The sequence below is a fragment of the Odocoileus virginianus genome, chromosome 10 (genome assembly GCF_023699985.2).
Source record: "Odocoileus virginianus isolate 20LAN1187 ecotype Illinois chromosome 10, Ovbor_1.2, whole genome shotgun sequence".
NCBI classification, from domain to species: Eukaryota; Metazoa; Chordata; class Mammalia; order Artiodactyla; family Cervidae; genus Odocoileus; species Odocoileus virginianus.
The window spans coordinates 32,142,848-32,169,552 of NC_069683.1; the positions used below are offsets into that span (position 1 = coordinate 32,142,848).

Below are 26,705 nucleotides of genomic sequence, written 5' to 3' on the forward strand. Positions count from 1 at the left end.
GAGGTTGTACATCTTTTCGGGGAAGAATGTGTCACCACCGAGAGTGGCTCTCCTTGGATGTGAATGGAAGTACTGTGCTGGGGAGGACTGATTCTATGTGGGACTGGCCAGCTTCCTCCCGGTCTTCCCCCTCCCTCCCACCATCTTTGGCTCCTGCCTCTGGTAGGGATGATTGGGAAGTGGAGGAAGACGGTTCCATTGCCCTTTGTCTTGGCCCAAGACAAGGCATGGTTGGGCCAGGAGCCTGCTCTGACACGCCTTGCCTGGGCACTTTCTGCGGGGCTGGTGGGCTGTAGAAGCGCCCGCGGGACCCACTGAGCCGCTCCCCTCCCCACCATCCCCGCCCCAGGTGCCCGCTTAGATCAAGGTGCAGGTGTGACTGTGGGCGGTGGGGGCCGGGGGCGGACCCCCACCCCCACCCCACCCCACCCAATCCCAAAGGAGTCGGAGCCAGGACCCTGCGTCTTCCACGCCTCGAGGGGCTCTGGGCAGTCCGTGGCCGCATCAATGTTGGATGAGCCAGCGCTGCCTCCGCGCGGCCTCGATACCATCTTGCTGGGTCTCACTTTTAGTGTAACTGGAGCGCCCAGGGCGAGCTGGTGACTCGCGAGCTTCTCGAGACGCCACCTGCGGGATACCAGGCCGGGGTAGGGAGGCTGGCGCAGACTCTGGTGCTGTGTCCCGGGACGGGGACCGGGTGGGTTCCCGCCCGGCCCGCGCTCACGGAGCTGGGGTCGGTTCCAGCCTGGCCGCTCCTAGGCCCGTGGGGCCCGGTGCCGGGTTACCGGTCCTCCGCGCTCAGGCCACCTCGCCCTCCCTGGGGTGTCATCTGTCTGGTGGCGGCTTCGTGCCCTTGGGCCAGTTCAGTCCTCTACCCCCGCCTGGCTTTGGGGGTTTCCTACTCGGGAAGGAGCTGGAGGGGCATCAGCTAGAGGGAGAGAGATCCCCCTGGGGAAGGTGGGGGAGTAGCTGCCGCTCCGGAGAGCCTCTCCCTGCAGGTGAGTGTTGCGTGCTTGGGCGGAGGGGAGAGGAGGGCAGGACTGAAGCCTGGGGGTTCGGGTTGGCCAAGCGTCTCACCACCCTGACCTTCTCTACTCCAGCCCCTGCTCCTTAACCCTTGTGACACCACCCTGGCCTCCCCCTGGGTGGCAGGGGAGCAGTGGACTGGTAGTCTATTGAGCATCTGTACTTGCTGGCAGCCTTGGGGATGAGCTTGATCCTGGGCCAAGTCCTGGGTGGTGGAGAGTGGACCACCTCTCTGGAGGGCAGCAAGTTTTGACTTGTGCAAACTATGGTCAGCGGGCAGGCAGCCTGTTTTGTAACTAGTCTGATGGAGCCCAGGGATGCCTGTTTGTTTACGTATTAGCTGTGGCTGCTTTCAGCTACAACCTCAGAGTTGCACACTTTTGGCTTGCAAGCCTAAAGTACATACTATCTGGCTCTTTAAGAAAACCATTACCCCTCTGAGCTGTCCCCCAGGGCAGGCTCTCCTTCCCACTCCACACCTGTCTTCCTCGCCTCCAACACTTGCATCGCCACACATCTGGCTCACCCCTGGCTGAGTGCTCTGCACACCTGGGAACTTTACTGTTGGGACCATTCACCTCATGTCTCGTCACTGCTTCTTTCTCTGGCAAGAGAGGAAAATGACAGGGGGCAACAGGCATCCCAGAGTCAATATGATATCTGAGAGCTAAGGGTTGAGTGCCTGCAGCACCCGTGCCTGACCCCAAGCAGAAAGTGAGCCCTTCCTAGGCCCCAGGAATGAGGTAAGTCAGCTGATGGTAGCACAGCGCCTCCGGGACCCCCACGTCTATCACGGCAGCCAGCTCTGGGGTGGGGGCTTCCTGTGGGCCAGGCCAGGAGCAGGTGGCAGACAGGCCCCAGCGGTGCAGTGCGGAGACACTCCTGAGTGAGCAGGTAATTAGAAGGCACAGGTAAGCCCTGGAAGGAGTCAGGGAGCTCCAGAGAAAAGGCCCCGCCCCTGCCTGCTACCCTATGGCAGACCTGGGGCCCCTGTGCCCTCTTTTCTCTAAGCCTTGAGTCTTCAGAAACAAAACTAAGCCTTTTTCCTTGGTTCTCCTTTGCACAGTTGAGTTCAGGGGTCTGTTTTAGGGGAAGGACACAGCAGAGAGAAAACGCCGGGGCCTGAAAACGGAGCTGCAGTCCTGCGCACTGCCAGTAGGTGGCACCCGTGAGGTACTGGCGCCCTCTGGGGAGGGCCCTGTGTGTGCTGCCTCTTGCCCTCTGCTCACCTTCCAGTTCCGGCCTCCGTGTGGTCACACGTACTCGGAATCCTACTAGGCCTGACCTGCTTTGCCTGCCCCCTGAGGCAGCGCATCAACACCTCCAGACGTTGTAGTTCAGGGCGTTTTACTTGGGTTGTGGGGAGAGGCCTTCAGGGACAACCTGCAGTTGTGATGATTGACATCACCTACCTACTTCTCCTCCCCAGCAGGGCAGCTTGAGGGCGATTGATTTTTTTCTCCTCTGGGCTGCAGGGCCTGGCACAGCGGAGGGGCAGAAGGTGTTTGGTGGGAGATGACATGCAAACAAGAGAGAGTCTTGCCATAACTGTTTACCCCTGTGGTGTGTCTGGTGCGTCTTTAGTATCCAGCTAGCCTGCTGGGAAGGAAAGGTGCGGGGGATTCAAGGGAGGGGGGAATGGAGTGGCGTGGAAGGGGAGGGAGAAGGACCTGGGCACGAGTGCGCCCTGGGGAGGGAGCTGGTCCCCCTCTGCCCTGTGCTGGGTGGGGCCAGCATTCTAGGGGTTCTCTAAATGGGATGAGGGATGCTGAGGAGATACAGGCCAGGGCCAGAGAGTGCTGCTTGTATCCAGGGAGAGCCAACTTCCTGGCTCTTGCCTGGCACCGGGAGCAAGAATGAGCTTATGAGGGATGAGACAGGCTGGGGTGGGGTCTAGCGCCTGTGGCAGCCTCATCCCTCTCTCCTGGCCCTGGCTCAGCCCATTCCAAAAGCCATTCAGTCTAACAGGGAACAATTGTGTGGCCCCCCTAGGGGTCCCAGACAGAGGCTTAGAGAGCTACATCGGTATTGGGGAGGTCCCCTGTCCACCATGCAGCTGCTTCTGACAGCTCAGGAAGATGTCAACAGGGACCCGATCCAACCCAAGGGGGATGGACAGTGCCAGTGAGGTCTGAGGTCTGATTTTGTTTAGAAGCTGTGCATATTGGGTGGACGTTTCTTGGAAGAAGAATGGGTATTTCTAGTGACTGTGTCCTGCAGGATCAGTGGAGGCCAGGCCAGCACAAGGCTTGTGTTCTTGGGAAAGGGCTACTTGCAGAATACCCTAACTAAAGGGCTGACACTGACATGCAGGTGCCGTTTCCCTGCCTCGAACAGGCTCCAGAGTGAGACTGGCATCGCTCACCGGGGTAATTACTGGTTTGGGTTCGATTTCCATTCAAAACAGTAATCCCAGCCTGAGCTAGTGTCAGATCTGAAGGTTGATTATTAGTAACATTTATCAACAGCCTCTCAGCTTCAGGCAATTACAGCTAATCTGCCATTCCTTCTCCCATCCTGCAAAACTGCCAGCCTCTTCCCCGCCCGCCCCCTCCACTCCCCTCCCCTCCACTCTCCTTAGCAGCCAGCCTGAGAGAGGCCAAGAGATGGGGGCCACCTCTGAGTCACTGTCACTCCCGAATGTAGGGGACCCATGTATGTGCCTGACATCTGTGCTCCCTGAGAGCAATCTTCATGCTGCAGACTCTTGTAAAAGCTGAATCTGGCTCTATCAGAGCTGAGAGGAATCCCTGCAGTTTAGTGAACCCATGTCTCCTGGTGACTTGTCACATGGTGATGTTTTCAGTAGGGTCTCTCCTCCCTTCCAGGCCCCAGACTAGGGTGAGGCACTGAGGCCTTTACCACAGATAATATCTTAACACAATGATTTTTAAAAACCAAAAGGAATGCAAAAACATCCATAGTGAACAAAATAAAAATTTTAGTAAAGACAGAATCCAGTGAGTTCCCAGGCAGTCCGGTGACTGGGATCCCAAGCTTCCACTGCATGGGGCTTGGGTTCAATCCTTAGTTGCAGAACTAAGACTTCACGGACTGCACAGCCAATTAAAAAAAAAAAAAATGACAGGATCTAACCATGGATAGCAGGACTTGGCCTCACTTGCCTCACTCTAATTCCAGCTTTATAGGACCCTGTCTTTGTTTACAATTGTGATATTTTATCCAGGATATTTTTGCATTCATTTTGATTTAAATATAATTTATCTTGATCACTGGGTTTGGGGGCACCTTCTTAAATTTTGGACCCCAGGTGAGTGCCTCCTTCAGCTCACCCCACCTCCTGGCCCTGCTCTCCCACTTCCTGTTGGGCCCCCCACCCCTGCTCCCTTCAGTTCTCACTGTCCACTGCTTCAGGTAGGGGAGGTTTCAACTTACCTCTGAGTGGGAGCCCCTACCATGGGCCATCCTTCCTGGTGCCCTGCCTCCACTCCATCCCTCTGGACCCTGCTTCAGCCTTCAGGCATCACAAAGAGTGCCTCGAAGTTGCCATGGTAACTGCTGTGGTAACTGCAGGACAGAACACTGCTGGTCTTGCCCCACTCTTATAATCCTGTCCAAGCAGGGACAGATAAGTGCAGACATGCCTAACAATGTCCCTGATGCATCAGTCTCAAAAGAAGTTAAAAACATTGCTGGACGTGTCTGGAGAGAATAACTCCTCCCCGGGCAGGAGTGGGTTAAGAAAGGCATGTGGCTAAAGGAAGACTGTGATGAGCTGTTTGTGACAGGAAAACATGGATACTGGCCAACCAGCCTTCTGCAGGGGGCAGATCGAATTCACTGAAGGGCTTTTGTTTTGCTGAACAGGGCCTCTGAGCCCAGGGACACTTGTCCCCACTGCCCAACACTCCAGCTGTGCACAGTTTGTCTAAGCGCTAAATAAATGTTTCAGAAAGATCAATGTTGAAGGGCTGGCCAGGACACCAAATTGTATCTGGACTTGAGGCAGTCATGTCATGGTCCAGACCTAGGTGGCTTGACCACTCAGTGTCCTGATGCTGTCCCAGTGGGAGGTCTGAGGGTCCCAGATGAAATGCATGGGAAGCACTCCCACCCATGCCGTTCTGCTGCAGCAGGTCCCAGCTGAGGCTCCCTAGCCCTGCTGAGCTGCACGCTCTCCAGTCCCCCAGTCTGGCAGTTGGTCACCCCATGCCTGCTCTTCTACTTACTGGGCAAGTCACTTCCCCTCTGAGCCTCAGTTTCCTCTCCTGGGAAGCAATCAATGACAGCGCCCTCCTTTCAGGGATGTGGTCACCAGTAAAAGAGCTAATGTATATAAAAGAGGTCAGAAATGGCCAAGTACTGAGATGGATGTTCTGTGGGGCTCTGCTGGACAGAAGGAGAATCACGGGGAAGTGTGTCTGGGCTTAAAGGGGAGAAGAAATTGCTGACTGCAGGTGGAGGGACTGCTCTGGAAAGAATGAGCATCCTGATGCTGGAGGCACCCATGGAGGTTTTATAATTCCATGTCGGTCAGCTTAGCTTCCAAAGGGCTTCCGGCCCTAGGAGGTGTGACCCTAGAGGGATGCAGTCTATCCAGCCCCGAGGTTCCATGACTCCTTTTGTCCGTCCTTCCCCAGTCCTCTCCCAGGGGGTTGTGCCGCTGGGCCCCACAGCCAGCCATAAAGTGAGAATGGCCTCCTTGGAGAAAGCTGGCTTCACTTACAGTTGATAAGGTTTTTCCTGGTCCACATTCCTATGGGCCAATGTATAAACCTGAGAGCTTGGGCAGGAGGGGGGGCCACCAGGGATGCTGTGCTTGGGAAAGTGCTGGCCTGAGCCTCAGCTTTGAGATGCCCTTTGACTCTAGCTGCAAAGTTGCATTCTGCCTGAATCAGGACAGAAGACATCTGAAAGAAGTTCCTGAGATGTGGAGGGATGTGGTTTCTGGTTCCAGGTGGCCACACACGTATACTCGCCCTCCTGGAAGTTGCTGTGTGCAGCATGTCTGCACACTACACTTGTGCTGCCTTCCTGCACTGGCTTTGGAGCTTCGAGGCATGTGTCAAAGTGGAGAGAGCAGCAGACTGAGAGTTGGGGAACCCAGCTCTGACCCCTCCTCCCACTGAGCCATCAGTGATGCAATGGGCAGGGTATGAGATGCCTTCTCAGTTGACAATCTGTCTTCTATTCTCTGGGGGCCATCAGAGTTGATAGAATGGACTCATCTTTGCACTTTCCTCCTGGGCCATTCACAGTCTCCCCACAAGTCTTTCTCTGTCTGTTTGTCAGACCCAGGGGCCAAGGGCTCCAGGGTCCCATCAGAAGTGCCTGGTTTTGCAACTAGGCATCATTTCCTGCTCGGGAATTTGAAATTGAAGCCCAACGATTCCTAATACTATCCTAAGCTCTCATTGAAAATCTGAGTATAATTTTTACAAGAGTGTGGCTGAGGATGGATAAGAAAGGGAACAAGTTGAGCTGAAGGTGACGTGAGCAGGAGGCAGAGAGAAGCCTGGGAGTGGAGGAGGTTAGAGGGGCCGGCAGGACTCGGACAGAGGGAATCAGCTTAGATTCTGCCCTGAGGCAGAATGTGGTGCTTCTGAGGGGTTTACGCAGGACCAGGAGGCATGATCAGACTTGCATTTAGAATGCTCACTCTTCAGGAGGGAACTAAGATGGCGGAGGAATAGGACGGGGCGACCATTTTCTCCCCTACAAATTCATCAAAAGAACATTTGAACGCTGAGCAAACTCCACAAAACAACTTCTGATCGCTAACAGAGGACTTCAGACACCCAGAAAAGCAGCCCATTGTCTTCGAAAGGAGGTAGGACCAAATATAAAAGCTAAAAAGAGAGACAAAAGAGTTAGGGACGGAGACCCGTCCCGGGAAGGGAGTCTTAATAGAGGAAGTTTCCAAACACCAGGAAACCCTCTCACTGGCGGGTCTGGGGGACATTTTCGAATCTCGGAGGGCAACCTAACTGGGAGGAAAAATAAATAAAACCCACAGATTAGAATGCTCACTCTGGTGCTAGTTGGAGGATGGATTTGAGAGAAGTTGGAAGCAGATGCCATCCTGATGCCTAGATCTGGGCAGCAGACGAGGAGGCCTTACAGAGGATGGGGGTCCAGGCAAGGGGGAATGGGGAACTGAGTGATACTGGGTCAGTAACCTCAGAAGGGCTTGATGCTTGTCTGCATTGGTCGAGGAATGTGGACAGGGAAAAGAGGAAGCGATGACCGCACCTGGGGGGCTGGATGTGTCACTCACAGAGAGAACATATAGAACAAGTGCTCAGAGTCACAGGAAGTCGCAAGCTGTGTACCTCAGTGTGAGGTTTTGCAGGACATCCAGGGGGATGTGTCCAGAGAGCAAGTAGACGAAAGGGTTTGGAGCTTAGGAGGAGGTGAACCCATGATGCAGGCATGGATGTTCTTTATGGCAGGGCGGTGGGACTTGAAGCCCTGTGAGGGGATAAGATCACTCGGTACACTCTAGGTGGAGTGAGAGGACAAGAGGCTGAGGACACAGACTAGGAAACTTAGATCCCCCAGCAGTTCCTCAAAGGCACACTGTGTGTGTCCCATAGCAGGGTCTGCCACTGACCCCTAGGCCAGGGCTGACCACAGAGAGGACATCAGTGAATGTGTCTGACTGTGGTTCCCCCAGATGAGGTCTTTGTCCTTAATGTACCTGGATCTGCCAGAGTTGCCATAGTAACCACAAATGCAGGGATACATGGTCTCTGTGTTGTCATGGAAACAAACACTTGCATGTCTGTCAGTGGCACGGCCACTGAGAACTTGAGGATTCAGTCTGCCCTGAAGGGTTTGGGAGGGAGACCAGCAGAGAGGGTTTCCATGTCCTAATGAATCAGTGATGGCGGCTGTTAGCCTGACTGTTGCCACGGTGATGGAGAAAGACACCCAGGTGACTGGTGCTAGCTTCAGTACTGAGCTGGTGAGATAAAGCATTGCAACGGGCTCCAGGTCTTTGTGTGCAGCCTGAACAGGACCAGACCTCAAACTCACCCCACCCTCTGGCTGCCATGGGGACCAGGACCTCTTTGCTTTCTCTTTGGGTTTGCACCCTTTTGCCAAGACAGGGATTTTGTTCCCAGGAGGCACTCCCCGGCCCATGGGATCTCAGCATTCAAAGCAACACAGGAAATCTGGGCCCCTGAAACGGGGCCACCGAAGAGATGGGTAAGCACGCAACACCCTCTCCTTTAGCCCATGGACCCCCCACCCTGTGTCCACGGCCCCCATCATGACTTCCTCCCTTTCAGTCCCAAGGCCCTCCCTTCCCCCACCACGTGGGTTCCCATGGCTCTTCCCTCCCAAAATCTCAGGCTCTGGACAGGTCAATGGGCACCTTTGCGCCTCTGCTCACCCAAATCTCAGGGGAATCCTCCACCACGGGTGTGAGGCCTCTGCTCCTGCCCTCTGCCTCCACTGCGGCCTCCACCCCGCCCCCGGGCTCCACTCCGCTGACTTTGGTCATTATCGCCCTCCTTCTGGGCTGCCTGCCTGCTGTCCCGGGCCCCACAGAGCCAGCACCTGCCGGAAGTCCCTCCAGCTGATCCCACTTAACTCCCACCGGAAGCAGCTGGGACTGAGGCCCTGGAGGAGGCCTTGATGAGTGCCCAGTCTGGCCAGGTCAGGGGCAGGAATGACGAGGTGAAGTACAAGGCCGTGGAGTCACCCCTGCTTTTTGTCCTCAGGCGAACAACCAGGAGGAAGTACTGGAAGGAAGGAAGGGAGATCGCTCGGTGAGCTGGCAGGGGAGGAGGGAGTGTTGGCTGGGGAGAGGCCCCCGGCAGAAGCCTGTGCGGGGAGGGTGTGGGCAGGGGAGGGCAGCTCTGTGGCCGTGGACCCCATTTGTGCTGGGCTCCGTGCGTGGGAAATGAAGTCCGGAGGAAGGTGTGACCCCGAAGGGAAGTGTGCCCTCTGTGGCTGTCGTGGCCTTGATTTATTCCTCCTGGAGATAAAAGGACCCTCCTGTGGTCCTTTTGCCCAACTCCAGCCTGGTGATGCTGCTGAGAGGGTCCAGGGTCCTGAGCTACACTCCCCAGCCTGTCCTGGGTCACTCGGCCAGGCGTTCTCAGACCCACACTATCCCTGCCGTAGGCTGGCGTCCCCAAGGCCTGTCTTCACAGTCCGGAGATGGGTCTTTTCTAGGACTCCTGACCAGAGCCTCCTCTGTGCTTTGCTGATGGCAGGGCCCCTGGGATATATATCCTAGCCCAGAGGACAGGCAGGAACAGCTGCCTGTGAAGGAGGGAGCTTGCCTCAGAGGTGAGGCCAGATGTGGGATCCCCTTCCCAGGTGCGATGTGGCTGCCGAGGGTTCCCGGAACCTGCAGAATGCATCTGGTCTTCCAGGGACCAGGCCAGAGACATAGAGGGGCATTTGGGGCTCTGGTTTGCACCCTCTGGGATGTTGGTCCTGGTACTGATGAGGTCTCTGATGAGCTGTCCTCAAAGAGGAGCTCTGTGGAGAACCATGGGTCTATGGCCCTCTGTCCTCCTCTTCTGCACACGGCCTAAAACCAGGTTGGCTTTTTAGCATAAAGAAAATCTCATGAAGAGAAAGGTGGGAGGCAGGGGAGGAGACGTGGTCCCTTGAGCCTACTTCAGAGGTTTCTGGGGGTGGGGGAGGAGGAGGGGTGTAGGGATTGAACCCCAGGGGGCAGACTCTGCTGTATGACGCAAATGAGGTTCAAGGACTTCAGCTCATTTGTCTTCCGCAGCTGGTGCATTTTGAGTGATGTGAGCTGAAGAGGCCCCCTCTGGCACCCACCACCCAAACACTGTCAAGGCCACAAGAACCTCTGAGATCACCCTTTGATTAACAGCAAAACGGAGGCCTCAGGGCAGGGTCACACTGCAAGTTGACAGCAGAATCAGGACTAGAACCCAGGCGCCCTGCTCATGGGTCTTTCTCTGCACTGCAGGCCTGGGAGCCAGCCTCACTGTGTAGCAGTCAAGAGGCCTGCTAGGAGTGAGTGGTCCTTTGGTTATGACCTTTCCTCCTGTGAATGGAGGCCCTGAGCTTACTGTGGGCTGTATATCCACAGCGGATGCCTGGCTGGCAGGGACTCCTGGCCATACCAGGTTTCTGGGATGACTCTTTCTGGGGTTAGGTACCTCGTTACTTTACCCAGGGCCTCCTCCCACCACCACTACTCTGGCTGTTTCGTGTTGAAAGGCTCTGCTAGTATCCCTTTAAAGCTGTGTTATTCAAGATGGTGCCAACAAGCGTGACATTTTGCTCCCAATAGCCAGTCCTGTATGGGCTCGCGGGGTGGAGAGTACATGGATGAGGGAGCCAGGCAGTCTCAGTGTTAAGGCTGAGTTCTGGGATGTATCTCTGCAAGTTGGCAATAGTCTTAATTGAGGATAAAGTTTGATGGCCCAGCCATGGAAGGACATAGCCAGAATAAAGGTATCTTGTCACAGTGTTTTTATTGCAGGTTCTCCCAGTCATCCTGGGAGCTTCCACGTCCCTGAGGACATTCCTCCATACCCTAGCCTCAGAGTTTCTTGTTTTCCTCAACTCATTGACTGTCACCTTTACTTCAGTCACCCATTACTGGGATCTTACCGTCATGTAAAACTGTTCCATCTCCAAAGCTTTAATCTCTCTGTACCTCCGAGGCATTGGCTCCCTTTGCTCCACTGTATCAGTTCACAGAGACCTTCAGGCTCCTGCCTCCTAGTTTTTTTCCTGGCCCTGAATCCACCCTTGTTCCTATCCAGTCTGGACCCTATGACCTTGCTTCAGCTGTTTACCAGTCACCACCTGGCCCCTTAGTCTCCCACACCACCCCTGGAACATGGTAACTGACTGGGTCTTCTTTAGTCCTGACTTAAAAGGAACGGGGGCGGGTGGGAATCCCTTCATGAATGGACACTAGTCCAAATTCACGGTCCATAGCCTCACCTGAGCCCCCAGCAGTCCTCCGGCCTAGGCCACTGCACTGCCCCCTCGGCTGTTTCTAAGCTCTAGCATAATCCCTCTGCTTGTCTGTACCACAGTTTCCCCTCTTGCTCCTAGCAGTCACCCGAGGCTCTCTCTTTATAAAGAAAATCTGCCAGGAAGACATTTCTTTTTTTTTTTTAACTTTTTATTTCATATTGGCGTATAGCTGATTAACAGTGTTGTGATAATTTCAGGTGAACACAAAGGAACTCAGCCATACATATACCTGGATCCATTCTGCCTGCCCCCAACCCCACCCCCAGGAAGAAATTTATTTAACCTCTGCTCTGGGCAACATTCCTGCATCCATGCCTATCCATACCTCTGGCCCCCATCACACTGAGAGATGGGTGTTCCTCTTCCAGTTAGCCTCTCCACAAGAGATCTGGGGACCCTCCACCTTGCCTCTCCATCCAAATTCCCCCCTCTGTTGCTCATTCCTTCTCTCCTCTCCTGGCTCCTTCATTTGTAACTCAGTTAAGAAATGAAACAGAAGTACTTTGACTTTATAGCCTCCTCTCTCTCCTGCCCTCTCAGCCAAGCCTATTAAAATCAAAGTAAGTGTTTATTATCTCCACTTCCCCACCTGCTGCTGAGTCTTTAATCTACTACAACCTGGCTTCTGCCCCCATTTCACCACCTGAGCTGCTCATCCTGTGTCTCCAGTGGGTCTTGCTGTAAATCCCCCTGAAGCCTTTCAGTGCCTAGTTGACCTCTCAGCTGCATTTGATAGAACGGAGCGCGCTCTGCCTTTAGAAGCTCTCTTCCTTGCATTCCATGACCACACACTCTCCTTTTCCGCCTGCCATCCTGATAATTATTTCTCAGTTTTCTTCATGAGATCTTCTTCTTCCATTCATCCTGGAAATGCTGATGTGGTCCAGGAGTCTGTCCTGGTCTCTTTTCTCCCATAAACTTGTTCCTGGTGGTCTCATGGATTACCCTGGCTTCAACCTCATCTCTCACTGGTGACTAGAGCTGCTCCTCAGACCTTTCTCCTTAATTTTACTTTTTCTTTTTAGTTCTATAAGTTTTTGCTTCATGTGTATTGAAGCTTTCTTTATAGGTACATAAACATTTAAGATTGCTATGTCATCTCAAGAACTTAACCCCTTCATCAGTAAGAAATGTCCTTCTTTATCTATCGCAGTACTTCTTGTTCTGAAGTTCCATTGCTGCTACTGCTAAGTCACTTCAGTTGTGTCCGACTCTGTGCGACCCCATCCCTGGGATTCTTCAGGCAAGAACACTGGAGTGGGTTGCCATTTCCTTCTCCAGTGCATAAGAGTGAAAAGTGAAAGTGAAGTCGCTCAGTCATGTCTGACTCTTCTCGACCCCGTGGACTGCAGCCTACCAGGCTCCTCCGTCCATGGGATTTTCCAGGCAAGAGTACTGGAGTGGGTTGCCATTGCCTTCTCCATTGATCTGATGTTAATTTAGTCACTCCAGCTTTCTGTTGATTAGCATTTGCATGGTGTATCATTTTCCATCCTTTTATTTTTAATCTCTCTGACTTTAAAGTGGGTTTCTTTTAGGAATCATATCATTGTGCCATTTTTATCCACTCTGACAAATTTGAATTTTTAATTGGAATATTTAGAACATTTACATTTACTGTTATCATAATATGGTTGAATTTAAATCTACCATCTTGCTGTCAGTGTTCTATTTGTCACACTTGTTCTTTTTTCTTCTTTTCCTACTTTCTTTGAGATTCGCTGTCTCTCATGATTCGATTTTATCTCTGTTCTTAGCTTATTGTAACACATTTTTGTTTTTCTTAGTGGTTGCTCTGTTGCTGTTCAGTCAGTCGTGTCTGACTCTTTGCGACCCCACAGACTGCAGCACGCCAGACCTCCCTGTCCTCCTCTGTCTCCCGGAGTTTCTCACACTCATGTTCATTGAGTCAGTGATGCTATCCAACCATCTCATCCTCTGCCTCCCCCTTCTCCTTCTGACTTCAGTCTTTCCCAGCATCAGGGGCTTTTCCAGTGAGTTGGCTCTTTGCATCAGGTGGCCAGAGTATTGGAGTTTCGGCTTCAGCATCAGTCCTTCCAATGAACACTCAGGACTGATCTTTAGGATGGACTGGTTGGATCTCCTTGCAGTCCAAGGGACTCTCAGGAGTCTTCTCTAGCACCACAGTTTGAAAGCATCAGTTCTTCAGTGTTCAGCCTTCCTTGTGGTCCACCTCTCACATCCCTAAGTGGCTACTGGAAAAAGCATAACTTTGAGTAAACTGACCTTTGTTGGCAAAGTGATATCTCCACTTTTTAATATCCTGTCTAGGTTTGTCATAGCTTTCCTTCAAAGGAGAAAGCTTGCTCTAGGGTTTACAATATACACCTTGTACTTGCCATAGTCTACCTTAAAATGTTATAGTACTTCACGAATATCATAAGAAACTTACAACAGTATACTTCAGTTCCCCCTTCTTGTCTTTTGAGCTGTTGTTGTCATGCCTTTTTCTTTTACTTATAAACCCAACTATCAGTTTATTATTTTTGCTTTAAACCATGAATTATCTTTAAAAAACAACTTTGGGGGGATATAACTTACATACCATATAATTCACCTGTTTATAGTATACAATTCAATGTGTTTTAAGTTGTGCAACCAACACTACAATCAATTTTAGAACATTTTTGTTTACCCCATCTCCCCAAAAAAACTCATTCCCATTAGTAGTCATTTCTCTTTCCTCTACCCACCCCTAGCCTTGCACAACTGCTGATTTACTTTCTGTGTCTGTAGATTTGCCTGTTGTGGATATTTCGTATAAATGGAATCATAAGTGGCCTTTTGTGACTGGCTTCTTTCAAACATATCACAAGTGTTCAAGGTTCATCCATGTTGTATCATGTCTCAATACTGCATTTCTTTTCATTGCCAAATGATATTCCATTATCTGGATTTACCACATTTGTTTATCCATTCATTGGTTGATGGACATTCACATTTTTCCACTTTTTAGCTATTATGAATGATGCTGCTGTGAATATTTGCAGACATGCTTCATTTCTCTTGGGTACATGCCTAGTAGTAGAACTTTTGGAAGACTGTATGTTCCACCTTTTGAGCAACTGCCAGGCTATTTTCCAAAGTGGCTGAACCAATTCACATTCCCACCAGTAGTGTATGTATAAGAGATCTAGTTTCTCCACTTTCCTGCCAATACATCTTTTAGCTGTGGTATTGACTAAATAATCATCCTAGTGAGTCTAAAGTGGTATCTCATTGTGGTTTTGACTTATCTCTCCCTAATGACTAATAATGAGTGATAATGTGCCCATAGGCCATTTATGTGTCTTCCTTGGAAAAATGTCTATTCAAATCCTTTGCTCATTTTTAAATGGACTATTGTTACTCAGTTGTCAACATTCTTTTTGTATTCTAGATGAAAATCCTTAATGAGATAATGATTTGCAAATATTTTATGTCATTCTTTGGATTGCTTTTCACTTTATTAATGGTGTCCTTTACAACACAAAAGTTTTGAATTTTGATGAAATCTAATTTATCTCTTGTTTTGCTGCTGCTGTTGCTTGTGCTTTTGGAGTCATATCTAATTGCTTAATACAAGGTCACAAAGATTTATGTTTTCCTCTGAGAGTTTTATAGTGTTAGCTCTTACACTAAGGTCTTTCATTAATTTTGAGTTAGTTTTTGTATATATTGTGAGGTAGAGGGATCCCAGGTTTTTCTCATTTTGGATATTTAGTTTTTCCCAGTATCATTTGCTGAAAAAACTAATTTTTCTCCTATTGAGCAGTCTTGGCATCCTTGCCAAAAATCAACTGACTGTAAATGTGAGTTTATTTCTGGACTCTCAGTTCTACTGTGTTGATTTATGAGTCTGGCCTTATACAGTCTTGATTACTGTGGTTTCATAGTAAGTTTTGAAATTAGGAAGTATGAGCTCTCCAAATTTGTCTTTTTTCAAAATTGTTTTGGCTGTGTACTGGGTCCCTTGAATTTCTTTTTTTTTTTTTTTTTTAAATTTCTATATGAACTTTAGGACCAGTTTGTTAATTTCTACAAAGAAACCAGCTGGTATTTTGATTGGGGATTGTGTTGAATCTGTAGGTCAATTTGAGGAGTATTGCTATCTTAACAACACTGAATCCTCTGATCCATAAACACAAGATATCTTTTAATTTATTTAGGTCTTCTTTAATTTCTTTGAAAGAAGTTTGTGGTTTTCAATGAACAATCTGTACTTGTTTTTAAAAAAATTCATTGTTAAGTATTTTTTGATGCCTTTGTAAATTGAGTTATTCTTAATTTCATTTTTTGGATCATTCACTGTAAGTGTATAGAAATGTTACAAATTTTGTATACTGGTCTTGTATCCTGCAAGCTTGCTGAACTTGTTTATTAGTTCTATGGTTTTTAGTAGATCCCGTAGATTTTCTTTATACAAAGTCATGTCATTTGTGAATAGAGATAATTTTACTTCTTCCTTTCTAATCTGGAGCCTTAATTTCATTTTCTTGCCTATTCATCTTGGCTAGAACCTCCAGTACAGTGTTGAATAGATTTGTTTTGATCCTATTGGGAATGCATTCAGCCTTTCACTTTTATGTGTGATGTTAGTCTGGTTTTTCATAAGATGCTCCTTGTCAGATTGAGAAAATCCTCTGCCATTTTTTTCTTTGTTCCTGTTTGCAGTATCTGCCACCCCATCCATTTTTCTGGCTGCTTTTAGGATTTTCTCTTTATCCTTGGCTTTCGACAGTTTGATGATGAAGTATCTTGGTATAGTCTTTTTCATGTTCTGCTTGAGGTCTTACTACCATGCCATGTAACTCTGCTAAGAACGGTCCCATTCTCTCATCCATTTAAAAATTGGTTTATATACTTTACTGTTGTTCGATTACAAGCTCCATGAAGGCAGGGGCTGTGTCTGTTTTTTCCCACTGTTCTGTCCTCAGCCTGTAGTGTATGTACACAGTAAGCACTCAATAAACGTTGACTGGACAATAATAACTGACATTTCCTGAGGACTTAGTGTGCTAAACCCTGAGGACTTACAGTGCTAAGCCACTTACATATATTAACTCATAAAAAGTCGCAACTACCCTATGAGGTGGGTACTGTTGTCATTCACAATATGAGGTGAAGAAACTGGGACACAGAGTGGTTAAGTAAATTGGTCTAGGTCATATTGTCATATAAGTAGTGAGGCAAGCTTTCAAACCATTATTGAATGAATGAATGAATATTTTGATATATAGTGTCTACAAAAGGGGACCACAATAGGTAAAGGTATAGCTCCTAAAACAATCATCAGAACATCAGACTTTCCATAATTTTGAGTATCCATACACAATGTTAATAAATATCTATTATATATGTATAATATTAAATATAATATTCAATTAAATGTAGTAGTTCTATAAGTATTAAGTGTTAAGTAATGCTCACATATAGTATATATCATCACTATTAACATTGTAATCCTACTGCATGCCAGGTTTTGTGTTAAGTGCTTTATATAAATTGCTTTATTTAATATTCATAATTCAGTGAAATAGGTGTTAGAATCCCTGTGATATAACTAAGGCTCAGAAAGATCTGCCCAGGGTCACAGAGCGCATCACAAAGCCGGATTTGAGCCCCTGTCTATTTGACGCCGTATCTGTGCTCTTAAGGGCTTTGCTGTGCTCCCCTCTCGAGCCCGGCTGAAGCAGGGGCTGCCTTGGGCTCTCCAGGCTCTCGCTCTCCCAGGAAACTCCCAAACCCTAGGGCTTGGTCCCCACTTCACAGCACTCTCCAAGGGGACTACCTGTGCCCCAGGCAGTTTCTCCCAGCCCCTGTCCAGTAGGGAGACATGACACTTCGTCAGTTCAGACACTGTGGTGCGTCGTCCTAGTCCCTTGGAACCCATCCTAGACCAACTAAACCAGAACCTCAGGGAGGAGGCACAGGAATCTGAATTTTTAAACAGCTCCCCAGGTGACTCTGATGTCTAGACTGGTTTGGAAGCCACTGGCCCAGGCTCAGGAAAGAGGAAATGGATACTCCTTAGGAAAAGAAGTGGGGGCTCTTTCCCAGACCAACTTTACAATGCCTTTTAGAAACATGATGTCATCATGTGGTATGAACATATATTGTAAAATAATATTAGAAAACCTTGTAGTAAGTTTGGAATACATAAAACAATGTAAAGAAGGACCATAAGGTTATCTATAATCCTAACACCTAGAGGCAACTCCTGTTAACATTTTGATTTACTTCTCTTTTTAAACTTTTTTGAAGTGTATATTTGTACACATAAAAATGCACAACTATTAGGGACACAGCTTATAATGAATTTTCATGGCTGAACACAGTTATGTTAACAAAACCCAGACCAAGGAACAAAACATCAAGAGCACTCAAGAAACTCCCTTTGAATTGCTTTCTGGTAACTTCTCCCTCCAAAGCAATTGACAGTGAAAGTTGCTCAGTCGTGTCCAGCTCTCTGTGACCCCATGGACTGTAATTCTCCAGGCCAGAATACTGGAGTGGGTAGCCTTCCCCTTCTCCAGGGGATCTTCCCAACCCAGGGATCGAACCCAGTCTCCTGCATTGCAGGCGAATTCTTTACCAGCTGAGCCACCAGGGAAACCCAAAGCAGTTAAACCGACTTCTAACATTACTAGGTAATTTTGCCTAATGTTGTTCAGTCATCAAGTCATGTCTGACTCCTTGTGACCCCATGGACTGTAGCACACCAGGCCTCCCTGTCCCTCACCATCTCCCGGAGTTGGCACAAACTCATGTCCATTGGATCAGTGATGCAATCCAATAATCTCATCCTCTGTTGCCCTCTTCTCCTTCTGCCTTCAATTTTTCCCAGCATCTGTATTCTTGCTGTGAGAACCCCATGAACCGTATAATTTTGCCTATGGTTGATATTTAAATAAATGGATAATTTCTTATCTCCTCTTTGAATCTGGCTTATTTTGCTGGATATTATATTTGTGAGCTTCACCTGTGTTAAGCTTGTATAGTAGTTCATTTATTGCTTCTGTATAGTATTTGTGTGACTGTAACACAGTTTATGTGTCCATTTTAATGTTGATGGCATTTAGGGAGTTGAAGGTGTTTGGCAGCAGTGACTAGTGCTGTTATGAACCTTCTTGTACCTTTCTCTTGCTGCACGTGTGTTTGCATGCCTGTGAGGTATGTACCTAGAAGTGGAACTGCTGAGTTTTACATTCAGCTCTAGCAGATGCTGCCCACGTTTTCCAAAATGGTGCTACAGATGCACATTTCCCAGCAGTATGAGTTCTGCTTGTGCCACATCCTCACCAAAACTGTCTTTTATTTTAGCCATCCCGGTGAGTGCATAGTGTGTGGTATTGTGGTTTTCCTTTGCATTTCCTTGGTGAATACTGAAGTTGAGCATCTTTTCCTTCATGGTTTTTGGTTTTCTTGGCTACAACTTGCGGCTTATGGGATCTTCATTCCTTGACCAAGGATTGAATCTGAGCCCATAGAAATGAAAGCACCGAGTCCTAACTACTGGACCACCAGGGAATTCCCACCCTTCATGTATTTCTTTTTAATCTTTTACTTTGTGTTCACCTCTGGCAACCCTTAGTTCATTTAAAAAGAAAAACAGAAAAAGAAAGAGAGGAGGGGTAAGGCCAAACCATAAACAAAAGAAAAATCTGATAAAGTAAACATAAAAATCAGAGTAAAGTACTATGTTGTTTTTCCCTTCAGTGAAGTTTGTCAATTAAAAATAAATGCTGTCTGACTTTCAGACCTTAAAGAAAATATATATTTTGCTATTGTTCCATCTCTTAGCCCTTTATTCTGTGCTTCTCTCAACCACTTAATTTTCACTTGCTTTACTGACAGCATTTGTATCTTTGGGAGTGGGGGATGCAATTTTATAAACTTTGCACTAATATTCTTCAAAGAAAAGTTATTGTGACAAAGGAGAAACTTAAATTCAGTCTGAGAGAGGGAAGCCTTGGGTAGCCAGTGCCCAGAACAAGTTACTGTCATTCCCATGAGAACAGTAGAAGCTTTGCAGAGTGAAGTAGAAGTCAAATTGTGGACACAGCAGAGCGAATTCTAGAAATAAGGTGGTTTTGTTTTGTGCTGCTATGCAGAAGTTGTTTGTTAATTGAAAAATGGATTTAAATTTTCTTTAGATGCTTTAGGAAAAAAAATCTTCCTGGGAATTATCTGAAAAAAAAAATAAACAGATTGAATCTACACACAAGACAATTATTTATGTTCATGGGCACATATATCCTTTTCACAAAGTTGTGTAGACTGACATCTAAAGTTTTCTTGTAGCATGTCTTCCCATATCATTTAACACTTAAAACTTTTAGTATCTCTAGAATAGAGCTTTTTTTAATGGACTTACTGAAATTTAATCACTCTCCTGTTTTGGTTATTGCAATAGTTTCTGAATTCTCAATGATGAACATCCTTATTGTAAATTTCCATGCTCACTTAGATTACTTTCTTAGAATAGCTTCAGAGATGTGAGATTAATGGCTCAAAAGAGTGAATGTCTTTAACAGTCTCTGATACATCAGTGTCAGACATTTCTTCCGGAAAGAGCATCATTCAGCCATATATGACAGTAGATGACACGCCACCCCCTTGGATGACCACCAACTTTGCACTCACTTCAGTTACAGTATCTCTTGCCATATGAGAAGACTGCTATTTCAAACCTTATAAAATCAGTTTGGCTTCTGGATTTAGGAACTTGCTTAGAGCAGCTCCTCTACTCTCTATGCATGATTAGAACAGTATTGTCTAATATTTTTTCCTTGTAGAAATGTTTTCCGTTTTACATAAACCTTAATCCATCTGTTATTTGTTTTTGTGTCTGATATGAAGTAGGGATACACTGTTTTCCCCCAGATAGCAAGTTGATCTCTAAACCATTTGGCAAATAGTGCAACATTTCTTCAGCCTTTTGAAAGGCCATCTTTATCATAAACCAATTTCCTCTACAGACATGGGTCTCTTTCCACACTGCATTTGTCTGTTTGGTCATTCTCGAGCCAGTACCACTGTTTTGGTTATTTCAGAGTTTTAGTACAGTTTGAGAACTGGTATGGCGAGTGCCTTCTTATTCTCGTTCTTTTATAAATTTTTCTTTGATATCTTGGGAAAATTGGCTTATTTTTTCCAGGTGAATTTTGGGATATATTTGTTCAATTAAAACAATTCTACTGCACTTGTGATTAGAACGTATCAAACCTATAAATTCATTTGTAGACATGAATACCAAAATTATAATACCAGACAGGAACAGAGGATTCATCTCCTTAAATCAGGAGTTTTTGTATAGGTAAGATTTCTTGTGTTTTTTTAGAATTTTAGTATATTTTCATGTATGTGAGACATTTCTTGTGACGTTTTTCTGGATATGTGAATAGGCTAGAATCTCTTGTTTTGTATTTGTAACTAGATGTTTCTGATGTGTAAGATAATTATGTAAGTCAACGTGTCAGAACTGGAGTAGGTGTGTCAGAACTGAAGGATCAGGGTGTAGCCTCATCCTCAGTGAACCCAGGGGACCCTGAGGCCTGAGAGGTAGGGTCTTGTCTCTAGTCACAAGGTGAATCTGGAGCCCAGGAGTAGATTCCCAGCCTGTGTCCCCTGGAAACCTCCTAAGTTAGATGCAGAGAAGGGCTCATTGTAACTCAGTAATCAGGGAGCCAACTACTGTTGCCATGGAAACCTAGAGGCTTCATCTTCTGAGAGGACCAGAATGTGGAGTCTAGAGAGAACAGACTGCATTAGGATGGGACCAGTCTAGGGTGTGTGTGTGTGTGTGTGTGTGTGTGTGTGTGTGTGAGAGAGAGAGAGAGAGAGAGAGAGAGAGAGAGGTGGGGGAGAGAGAAAGAGAGGGAAACACTTTTTAAAGAGAGAGATACCCACCTCATCATTGTCTACTAAGGTCTGGTGCCGTACTCTAGATTGGCACTGGGTGGTGCTGTAAGAAGGGGTGTCCACGGCTGCTCTTGGAGTGAGCTGGAGGCACTCTAGGCAGAAGTGCTAGCATCTGCCCATCATAGGACCCGGAGTCCAGCTGGCATCTGCTGGACGCTGGTTCCTCCTCCCTCAAGGCCCAAAGGGAGGCCCCCACCCAGGCCACACAGACCCTGGGATGATGACAGACGAGAACTGACCTGTCACCGCAGGACTCATGTCCGTTAATAATGGGCTGGGTGGCAAGGACAGTGCAAGAGTACACAGGGTGATGGTCAGGAGGAGTGGACAGGGCTTGACCTTCAGATGGAATTCAGGGTTGGGACAGCGAAGGCCAGCATGTGATTCTTTCACAGCCTCAGTCTGACAAGACTCAGGAAGGGGAGGCCCGTGAGTCCTGTGAGCATCTGTGGAGTTTGTAGCTGGGAGTCCTGACTTCCCTGCTCGCCTTGCCCCCTGCTACTGCCCACCTGGGTCCTGAGCTTCCTGCTTCTCTGATCCCTCCCTGCCAGCCCAGGAGAGCCTGAGCCCAGAACTAACTGCACCTGCGCAGGGGCCGCAGGCCCCAGGGAGGCTTTCCCCAGGCAGGCATGGGATGAGCTTCTGGAAGCAGGCGGGGTGTCTTCATCTGGGAGGTGGGGTGCTGGGGAGAGAGGAAGGTGGTGAGCTGCTAAGGCCCCCCGTGGCGCCCGAGGCTGGGTCAGAAGGACCCAGAAGTGTTGAGCGAGCAGCACTTGTCCATCCTTTCCCTGTCCCCACTCGTCTTCGTGTGCCCCAGGGAGACCTGACCTCCGGGAATGGAGATGTGACCCCAGGGATGCTCCCTCCAGCTTTCCCACCCCTTGCTGTCAGGGTCACCCTCATGATTGATCTGGGAGGTGGGCTTAGAGTTCTGGCAGGGGTTGGGGGAGTCTCCTGCCTTGGAATGTGGGGGTGATATGAGCATGCCTGAAGTATGAGCTGTGTGTGTGAAGTGGCTGGTGTGAATGCCCGTGCTAAGTGATCATGGGAAGAGATGCGGCAGGGGATGGTGTACATGTGTGCGTGGTCTGTGTGTGTATGTGCGGTGGGGAAGGAAGTGTGTGTGGTGTGTCTGGAACAGTGGAAGCATGTGATGGGCTGGTATGGTATCCATTGATGTGTGAAAGGCCTTGAGTAGGAGGCTGACAGGTCTTTGTTGGAGGGTATGCACATATGAAGTACATGAAGGAATTTCAAGTACATATGCATGTGTGGGTATTGTGTGTGACAGTTGGGTGTATGGATAGTGGGTGTATGTGCAATAGAGCTGGAGGCAAAATATGTTCGTGGAGTGTCTGAGGTGGCGTGTGGGAGGCAGCTCTACACACGTGAGCCTGACTGTGCCGGAAGAGCTGGCATGTTGTTACATGTGGCTTGGGAGGGGGAGGGCTATATGTGGATCCAAACCGCCTGCATGGTGTATCCCAGATAGTGTGTGTCGGAGGAGTAATGAAAATGAACTAGCATGTGAGAATGCGGAGTGTGTATGAAGAAGGGACAGGCATTGGTGGCCGTGGTCTTCCTTCTCCAAGTTGAGGAAGCTGAAGCTCACGTAGGGAAATAAACATGGCCATATGCCTAGCAGCTCACAACCCAGGCTCTTGAGGGTTGAGGGGAGAGTGGCCCCTCTGGTGGCCTGGTGCTGGTGGGTTATGGCCGGTCACGTTCAGTCCCTTAGGGTTGTTTTCCTGGAGCTGGCTCCCACACGCCAGGAGGATCAATTATACAATAAAGAAAACATTTTGTAAGCCAGCTGGTAAATATAGCTGTTATTGACAAACAATGTAAATGTAAAATTAAATTATGTTTTTAAAAAAGGTGATAAATACTCAAAACTCCCCACTTCGTAAGTTTTTTTCCTATGTTGGACTGCATCTTCACCAGCCACTCTGTGGCTGGTCTGTTGTGAGGCACTGCCTTGCACTGTTCCTGACTCCACATTCAATCACGTCTCAGAATCCCAAGTATTCTTTCCCCAGAAGTGAGCAGATGCTACAATTTAGACTTGGTTTATTCTTTTGTTGATGGTCTAGACTTCAGAAAGGGATGGAAAACAGTTTTGTGAGTGTGGATCAGATTTTCAAGTTTGAAATGTCTGTGGCTGCTTCATTGTCAACAGCACTAACTATTGAACAATTTTTTTTTAAGTATTCAAAAGCTGTTTACCAATTCAGCAAAGAAGTCACTCAAATCACTGGTGAACGGCTGACGTTTTGACACATCTTCGTTGTTTCACCATCTTACTTGTTAAAGAAAAATATCAACCAACATGCACATCAGAACTCTACCTGTTTGTCACTGTAGCCACAGGTTGGCTCCAGCTAATGAGGAAAGTGGAAATCAATGAATGCATTGATTTGGGGGACATCAACTGGCTATATGGAATTTTTATTTGTAAACTATGTGCTGTACATCCTTTATATCAGCAAAATTTATGATAAGCTTATGTATGTAGGCATGCAGACATTTTCTGGAGAGCCGGGTGTTAAGCATCGCTGGTTGGAGCTCTCAGTAGGTTCTGCCCCCTCCACACACGTCTCCCTTATTGTGCACGAGGTGAGGGGAAGAGGGCAGGTGCAACCTCAGAGACACTGGGAGCCACTTCTCAGATTTCCAGACAAGCTGCAGCAGCTCACCACCTCCTCCTGCTCCTGGGCTTTGGGGCTCACCTGGTGGCCCCATTTATTCAGCAATAGCTACCTAAGCCCCTTCTCTGCCAGGTGCTGGGCATTCCCAAGGAACAGGAGGACATGGTCCCTGCCTACATGGAACTTACAGCCCAGGGGAGGAAACACCCAGTCCCAGCCAGCCACTCCCTTGAGAGCATGGGGCAGAAAGGAGACCCCTCACCCAGCTGGAGAAGGAGGGAAGCCGGGACAAGCTGTCCTGATACAGACGCTTCTCAGTACTGGGTGCACGGTACCCATGGGCTCTCTGTTAAACAGGCGGAGGCTCTTTCAGGAGGTCTGGGCAGTCTGGTGCCCAGGAGTCTGCAAGGTACTTGGGTGTGGCGGGGCGGGTGACCCTCAGGCTACACTTGGAGAAGTCTTGATATGGGGAGAGAAGGGGGTGCAGATCTGTGCAGAGGCAGAGGGATGAGAAAGACGAAGTCATGCTGGGAAATCTGGAATGAGACTTGATGGGGGCAGCGGAGGGGAGAGGGGGCTGGAGCAAAGTGGAGGTGGGCCAGCCTGGAGGGGAGGGCGAGGGGAGAAGCAGGAGGCAGAGGGGGCAGCTCACACAGCCTCACAAGGGGTTTGGATTCTGTCCTGTGGAATGAGGGGCTGTCGAAAGGTCCTGGTTAGCAGAGAAGTGATGTGCTCAGATTGACTTTGGAAAAGTATGGTGCCCTTAGAGCTGGCAGGACTGGAGGTCAGGATTCTGGAAGGAGGCTGGAGTCACCTGAGGCCTCAACCCAGACAGAAGCATGGGGGACAGAGGAGAGGGACCTGCAGGAGGGCCTTGAAGGTTGAACTCACAGGGCCAGGTGAAGGACTAGGGCGAGGCATCTGAGTGTTTGGGGGTGAATGGGTAGATGGCAGGGCCATTCATGGTGCCAGGAAACACAGGAGGAGGAGCAGGTCTGGAGTGAGATGAGTTCAGTTCTGGACCTGGAGAGCTGGGGTGCTTCTGGAGGGGGCCCAAGACACTTGGAGCTCAAGGGAACCCGCAGGAGGTAGATTGGGAGCCCCAGAAAGTAGGTGGGGGGCTGGGGTGGGATTGGAGAAGTTCCCTGGGAGAACACACAATGAGAAGAGCCTCTGAACAGGTGTCTGGATCCAGTCCTGAAGGGCCAGGAGCTCAGGTGCCTGACTTGGTCTCATTTCTGGAAGAGGTGACCCAGACACCAGTCCCTCCATTCAAGAGAGCCAGAGACGGGGCTGGAGAAGGCTGGAGTAGTTCAGAACCATGAGCAGGTGACTGCCTTCCACAAGAGCTGGAGGTCACAGCACTTAGGAGTCTCAGGGTCTCAGTTCTAGCTCCAGTCCTAGTTCTATTGCCAACTTGCTGTGTGAACTTTGGCAAATCACTACCCACTCTGGGCCTCAGCTTCTTTATTTGAAAATGGGGAGGTTGGACCAGACCAGTGGTTTTCACATGACATTTGAAGCCGCAGGGTCACCCAGAACTAACTCTAGGGCATCCTAGGAGTGGGAGGGAGAGGCTGAGGGTGAGGCACACCAGTCCTTGGCCTCCCACAGCTTCATCCAGAGCTTTTGTGGTTTCTGTGTTGGTTTCCACCTAGAACCACTGGGTAAGAGAATCCCGAGTCTGTGAAGCCTTATCCACACAGACACTATGGAGACTGAAGGGTAATAAAACACGATGAGAAAACGAAATAGCCTCACTCAGATGCTGTGTGAGTCTTGATGCCTGTTTTCCCATGTAGCGCAGGCGTGGTCATGCCCGTGCTTACCCAAGACTTTGCGTGGCTGTGGGCAATTTCAGCAGCTCAACTTACTCCCTCCTCCTGGCCAGTGGGTTGCTAGCCCCGACCATCAGTTCTCCCCCGTGGGGGTCTGTGTGACACTGGCCCTTCCCCACAGCTTCTGGGGACAACACAGTGTGAGGTTGGTTGTGAAGCAGCAAAGGGCCTCCATGCCCCTTGATTATCTGTCTAGTGTCACTGTAAAGACAGAACAAAGATTCTCTGAACAGGATGGAAAACACCTGGGTTCTCCATAAAGTCTGGTCTTCATGATGATGCCCATTGAGTGCTAGAGACCTCTGCTGGTTAAGACTTCCCCACCTCACCCAGCTGCCCCCCAGTGCCCCTCAAAGCTGGGCACTGTCAGCAAACTGGAGGGAGGCTGGACCTAGACCTGTGTGCAGGAGGGAGATGAGCAGGGGTCAGAGACGGGAGCAGAAATGTCCCTAACAGTGCCCCCTAGGGAAAACTCAGACCCTTCAAATCTGTGTGCCCTCACATCCCCGAGAAGCCCATGCCTGGCTTCCCTCTCTCCAGGCAGGGCCCCTGAGCTGTGGAAGGCCCCTGCCCACACCTTGGCTCTGGGATCCTGCCATGAGGTGGTCATCTGGGAGGGGCCTGTTTGCCCCTTCCTTCTTCAGCCCAAGCTCATGGCCCAGTATGCACCACCCTCCCATTGCTGGGAAGGTGGTACTGCCCCTGCCCCCACCTCCTAAGGCATCCAGATGCCCCAGACCAGGCCACACTGGGCCCCAGGATCCCAGGCTTGAAGACTGTGCCTTTGGGGAGCTCCAGGGTCCCCAGGTCTCCTGCTACCTTGGGAACAGTTTGGAGGAAGAGCTCAGCAGAAGTGGCCTCCTCCCTGTCACCCCCTCAGTGTCCTAGCTAGGGCTCAGAAGCTTGCTCCAGGACCCCTGGGATGAGCCCCACACCCCCTCCTTATCCCTCCTCTGCTTTCTGGGTTCCCCAGGACCATGGAGGCCACTTCATCAGTTGCCACTTGGCAGGGTGGTTGGATGCGGGCGGGGTGACGACTCTCGGTGTTTCTGACAACAGGCTGGGGGACTCAAGCACCAATGTGAAGCTGAAGAGAGTCGTGGAGACAGGGGGCATTGAGACCGAGTCTGCCCAGGCCACGCCCGTGGCTGGGGTGTGGCCCTGGGCCTGGGGAGGGTCACTGTTTGAGAGGAGGACGCAGCTTTATAAAATGACTCCGTAAGTATGGCCTGGGTGGGTGGGGCTGTAGGCCCCTCTGCCCCACCCTGGGACGTGGGAGTGGACCAGGAGCAGCTGTAGCTGCTTGCGGCAGCCCGGATAG

General features: G+C 49.2%; 1 protein-coding gene and 1 long non-coding RNA gene across 2 annotated transcripts in view; one reads left to right on the top strand and one right to left on the bottom strand.

Annotated features, from left to right (window-relative positions):
- Positions 1 to 455: 455 nt before the first annotated feature.
- On the bottom strand, positions 456 to 4,524 carry LOC139037135 (uncharacterized). Its single transcript, XR_011489955.1, has 3 exons — positions 4,423 to 4,524; positions 1,506 to 1,630; positions 456 to 627 (listed from the first exon to the last, which is right to left on the bottom strand). It is a non-coding gene; the product is annotated as an uncharacterized lncRNA (long non-coding RNA).
- Positions 4,525 to 8,042: 3,518 nt separating this feature from the next.
- TUB (TUB bipartite transcription factor) overlaps positions 8,043 to 26,705 on the top strand; it is a 64,375-nt gene continuing 45,712 nt past the window's right edge. Inside the window, 3 exon segments of the mRNA XM_070473352.1 lie at positions 8,043 to 8,084; positions 8,087 to 8,199; positions 8,718 to 8,765. Of these exon segments, the coding sequence (XP_070329453.1) occupies positions 8,043 to 8,084; positions 8,087 to 8,199; positions 8,718 to 8,765 (203 nt within the window).